Source organism: Folsomia candida, unplaced genomic scaffold (assembly GCF_002217175.1).
Source record: "Folsomia candida strain VU population unplaced genomic scaffold, ASM221717v1 Fcan01_Sc029, whole genome shotgun sequence".
Lineage (NCBI taxonomy): Eukaryota > Metazoa > Arthropoda > Collembola > Entomobryomorpha > Isotomidae > Folsomia > Folsomia candida.
In genome coordinates this window covers 1,922,603-1,928,241 of record NW_019091221.1, presented here as the reverse complement: position 1 = coordinate 1,928,241, position 5,639 = coordinate 1,922,603, and the positions used below count along the sequence as shown (strand labels likewise).

General features: G+C 35.6%; 1 protein-coding gene across 1 annotated transcript; it reads right to left on the bottom strand.

The window, feature by feature from the left end:
- Nucleotides 1-2,431: 2,431 nt before the first annotated feature.
- LOC110860163 lies at nt 2,432-4,435 on the bottom strand. Its single transcript, XM_022109225.2, has 4 exons — nt 4,165-4,435; nt 3,875-4,088; nt 3,372-3,463; nt 2,432-3,037 (listed from the first exon to the last, which is right to left on the bottom strand). The coding sequence occupies exons 1-4, from the start codon at nt 4,228-4,230 to the stop codon at nt 2,807-2,809; spliced, it is 603 nt and encodes a 200-aa protein (XP_021964917.1). The 5' UTR covers nt 4,231-4,435; the 3' UTR covers nt 2,432-2,806.
- Nucleotides 4,436-5,639: the final 1,204 nt, after the last annotated feature.

The following is a 5,639-nucleotide window of genomic DNA, read 5'->3' as shown; positions in this document are numbered from 1 at the left end:
TGGCTCAGGACATAATAAATATTCCTGCTCATGTTCTTGGACATCACGTACATTGCAAATCATACTTCTGCAAATCAAAAGGGTTTAGTTCGGACTTATTTGAAAACTTTGCTCAGAGTGCAGCAGATAAAGAACATACCCAGAGTTTTCACAGACTATATAACAGGTCGCAGCGATTTATTTACAATGTTACCAGCAACTTAGCGTTATGAGCAAATATATAGCAGGAAAAGGATAAATTATGCTCAGCGAGGAAGTTATGCCAGACGGACATTCTCTGCTACATTGGCGTACGATTATGGACCATTTTGGTTACCTCAAGTATTTACCAAGAGCAAAAATAAATTGTGGGTCGAGGAAAGTCAACGAATGCTAAAAACGCGAGTAAGAACTGAAAGGCACAGAAACACAGAAAGGCATGGACCGTTCAACTTCAGTAAAACTACCAAAAAAGCAAAGCTCAAATACGGACCAAATGCATTTCAAGGTAAAATGAATGATGAAGAGTTGGCTCCTGCAATCAATATTCTCATCCAATCGTTGAACAAACCGGACGACGAACGAGCGGATCTTGAAAGGGCGACTGTTGGGTAGAGTTTCAATGAAGAGTGGAAGTACCAGAGACGTAATCGGATCATTGAAAGTAATGCCGGACGAATATATTCACTGCAGAACTGCACCAGTAATGTTTCAATACTGAAGTCCATATTGTACCCCACTGATATATCTACAAATGAGAATATTCGATATGGGATAAATTTGGAACCGGAAGCCAAGCGAATGTACACATTTCTCATCGGTGTCGATGTTGAAGAATGTGGTCTGTTCGTGTCGTCTGAAAATGGAATTTTAGCAGCGTCCCCAGATGGTAAAATTGGCCAAGATGGAATTTTAGAGATCAAGGGTATAATTTACCCTCCTGAACAAGTACCACAGCGTGCTGACAAGTTCCTAATTTATAAGAACCCAAATGATCCAAAGGAAGGACTTCTGTTGAAACGGACCCACAAATACTATTATCAGTTTTTAATGCAACTTCATGTCAATGGGAAGAGATTTTCTGACCTTTTCGTGTATCACAAACCCATCAAGAAAGAATATACAAAAGTGGAACTGAGACGGAATAGAACAAGGTGAAAGAGAAATTGGTCATGTTTTTAAGTCAGAGATGGCTCCAGAAGTTTGTGACCCTATTTTCAATTCGTGTTGTACTTTTCGAATCCCGGAGTACCGACGTAAAGCAATCGAAGAGAAAAGGGGACGATCTACGATCAAGATTTCTTTGCCAAAATGATTTTTTTATATTATAAGCACTTGTAAGTTTGATTTTGCATTGAACTCCCTTTGTATATATTTATGTGTGATAATTCTAGTTTCCAATCTGTTAGTAAAATCAAGGAATATAGGAAGTCCAGTGATTTCACCTCGTTATTACTCATATGGCTGTCTAAAACTACTTCACACACGGCAAAAATATTTGACTAAATACTGCATTATTTACTGTTGCTAACACCAAAGCGTACGATGACTTTTTCGCGATATTTCTTTTGAACCACGCCCTTAATTACTCCTTTCTGTAGCATGTTTTTGAACTCCCACAAATTCATTGGGAAATAATAGCCACACTGCTTGTGCATTTCGATTAAACTATTACCATAGTCGCAACAAACCAACGTGGCTGCTGTATTTTCAAAAAATATTCGTTACCTTTCAAATGCACGGCCAATATATTTTTTAAAATGATCATCACAGTTTTTTCGCCGAACAGTTATTCTTTTGAAAATGCATGTATAATTTTACAAAAACCGCATTTCCAAGAAAATTCCGTTCGGTGAAAAAAATGGCATAAATGTGAGCAATTCATCAACATGCTGAGGATGAGTTGCCGCACCCACAAGGAAATAAAATCACCAAGAAAAGTAATCTCTGAGGTAGGTGATGTTTGGGGTTTGAAGTCATGAAAATCTGGCATTTGACCCAGACAATAATTTCTCAAGTAAAGATCAGTATTTTCCCATAAATTTCTTTGGGTACAATCTGTGTATAAATATACACTCAAAATAATCCGCTAACACCTATTAGCAGACGGCGACTGTCATGGTAATAAGTTTGCAAAAAACTTTCTAATGTTGTAACATTTAACAAACAATTAATAGTACGGTACCTTAGTAAATTTATTATCAGGCTTGTAATAAACGCCACTTCGAGGTAACACATATTACCAACTTGGTAATTAGTTTCCTCCATACGGTAACAAACGTGTTACCATGTCATACATATATAGTTACCGCCGGTAATATCGCTTATTACCGAGTTGTCTTGAATATGTGTATACGCGCTCCAATAAAAGATGCCAATTTTAACTTGTCTTTACGGTTGATGTCGTAAAAGAATAAAGTTTAGTCAAAGAAAGCAAGATAAACACTGTAACTTATTTTATATTTAGTTACTTTATTCTCCCCTTATCCTTTTGAACCAAGAAGATAGAAACGTCCAAGTTGTTCCAAACACATACCGTTTAGAATCAGGCTATGTTGGTTCTTAGTGATGAGATAAGGAGTATTAATTTAAAACTATTACATGTTTATTGAAACTAACAAACCAGATTTATTTAGTAGATTGAGTAAACATCTCATGACTAATTGTAAGTATCTAAAGCTAAGTATCTATGAAGGTAAGTGATGTACAAATTGAAAAGTATTAACTCAAATATCAATGCAATATCAATGTAATTAACGAAACTTACTAGACAAATAATACAGTCCATGAATTCCACAGTTACCCGTTTATAGGTATTTAGTTGTACTTAGCAATAATAAAAATAATGTCTCTCTCCAGTCTCCTCCGCAATTTGGGTACATAACGCAAAAACGAGCCAGAAAACAAAAACGAGGAAAATAAACTTAAAAAATATGATGACCAAGAGCGTGACCGAGAAGGCAATCGATGTGAAGAAAATTGGGGACAAGAAAATGATCGATATCAGCGAAAATATGAACCAACACTCCAACCAGGCTGTGCAAAGGGCGATACTCCTCTACAAATTAAATTATTTGATTACTAAATTACTTAATTAGCTTCACAAATTAGACTCTAAAAACTGTGGTACCAATGCTGTTACCGCTGTACTCTATATATGGCTAGTAATAATTTGTAATAATAGTAATAATAATAGTAATAATTTGTTACCGTGCTGGTTACAATTTTTATAAAATGTGGTAATAAATTATTAACACTCGGTAATAAATTATTACCACTTGTTAATAATTTTATTACCATGGTGGTACAGTCATATATAGAGTACAGCGGTAACAGCGTTGTTACCACAGTTTTTAGAGTGTACGTATCATTAATTTTTTATCTGATCTCACGTCTCTTGCTCCTCTGTACAAATTGACGTCTTGGTATGAGATGCAGGTTAACAGCATGATCATCAACATTAGCAGGACAAGGTTTGCATCGACTAAATTGAATTGTAAAACTGAATTAGCCCAGAAATTAAGAAATGTGATAAAAATTACACTCAAAATAATTCGGAGGTGGTATTACCAGGCGGTGAGAATAAATGACTCTACTGCGATGGTAATAAATTTTTTACCGACGAGTCGAAAATTTATTAGCATGTTGGTAATAAATGCAGGTAATATGGATTACCAAATTGGTAATAAATTTACTACCGGCGGTAACAAATTTACTACCGACGGTAACACATCTACTACCGGCGGTAACACATTTACTACCGGCGGTAACACATTTACTACCGACATGTAACAAATTTATTACCATCGCGGTAGAATCATATACCTATAGTCACCACTGGTAATATCACTTATTACCGATTTATGTTGAATGCATTAAATGTAATTCTACCCACCAGAAGCCGATTTGACGAAACTTTCCTCATGAAAGAAGTACCCGTTCAGTTTACTCTGACTTAAATTTCTTTCAGTATCTGGAGGATTAATTATGAGATTTTTCTTATCAGTCTGGTTGGTGGATTGGTCCTCCTTTACATCTGGATTTTGACGGACCGTGATACAAACTATGAGCAGAACGGATAACGCGATGACTGACAGGATGCAGAAGACCTGCATAAAATATTTGCAAAATTGCAAAAAATATTAGTTCATTGATAAATATGAATTGAAACCTGTATACACATACCCCATGCAGAATGGCGATCCATTTTGTGGTTGATTGCACATTTTTGCAGCCAGGTGGTCCTTTCATTTTTATTAGTTATTTTATGTATTTCTTATTTATTAATTTCTTATTTTATTTTACTTTATTTTATTTCTGATCTTATAAGAGAAATAACCACTTGTCAAATATTTCTGGATAAATTCTTCCCCATCATATTTCAGCTGCTGTGTTGTGTTCTTTGTTTGTGTTTGGAGTGAGGCAGGCCAGTGTAGATTGTTGGGCAGCGTATGTAATGTGGACTGGGAAACAAGGTCGGGAACAAGTAACCCGTCCAAATATACGGTAGTTCTGTCACGTAGGCTTATAAAATAGTGAACGGTATGCAGCGCACGTGGATCTTGTTTATTTGTGCCAAAATTCCGCTGTAAGACCTCTCTTTGCCAATACTCTGTGGTTCTACTAAAAAAACCAACATAATTCCTTGACATAGGTCGCATCCTGAAAAAAGACAAATAGTGACGAGTGGATTCCTCGTTGTTGTCTGATGGAATAAAATCAAATCCTAAATAAATTGTTGTCACAAACTTATTAATTTTTTGTGTGGCTATTAACTACTGCATAAACGCAAACTACAAATATGGGACCAAAGTGTGTAGAAAATGATGCATGAGTTAAACAAAGAATGTGTAATTAATTGCATGCCATAAAAAAATTTTGACTTTCATCTTACACCCCTAAATTGCTCAAGATTTATAACGATCAAGCAAAATAAATTTATAGGGTACTGTAATTGTACATAATGTATATTCATAAAATTGGCTTTGCATTGCTAAAAAATAGCATATTATGTGTGTAGTAAATATTTCGCATGAACCATACACACTATCTCAGGTATGGGCCTGATACATACTTGCTGAAATTTCATCGACATATTTCCATAGTTCAACATCTAAGCTTGTTTCATTAAAGTTTTTTTAACCAACTGAAACCGGGTTAAGTATGCATGTAGAAAAAGTAGGGTAGAAATCGTCACCAATAATAAGGGCAGTGCATGCATCTTAATTTAATTTATTGATATGCATGAATATCTCAACATAAAATTAAAGGCATACATATCTGTAAGGACCGCAATGCTTGTCACATATGGAAACAATATTTATTCTTTTCATATTAAACGATTAATAAATACAATTCAACAAAAATAAGCTTGAACACATTTAACACAATCAGTGGCCACTGAAGCTGTAGAGACATTTAGCATTGCAGGATAGGATAGCGTTGTGTTTTTATAACATGGGGAGATTATTAACACAATTATCGAAATAGCGTGGGGAAATTGAAATTGTCCCCACGTCCATCCCCACTCTACCACGGCGACTGGACACACTTAAATTCTTATCGGCCTATACAAAACCCCCACGGTCACCGTACCAAACCCAATTTCGGCCTGATTCGTAAAAAAGTCATCCCTCAATGCACCCACGACATTAACCAAT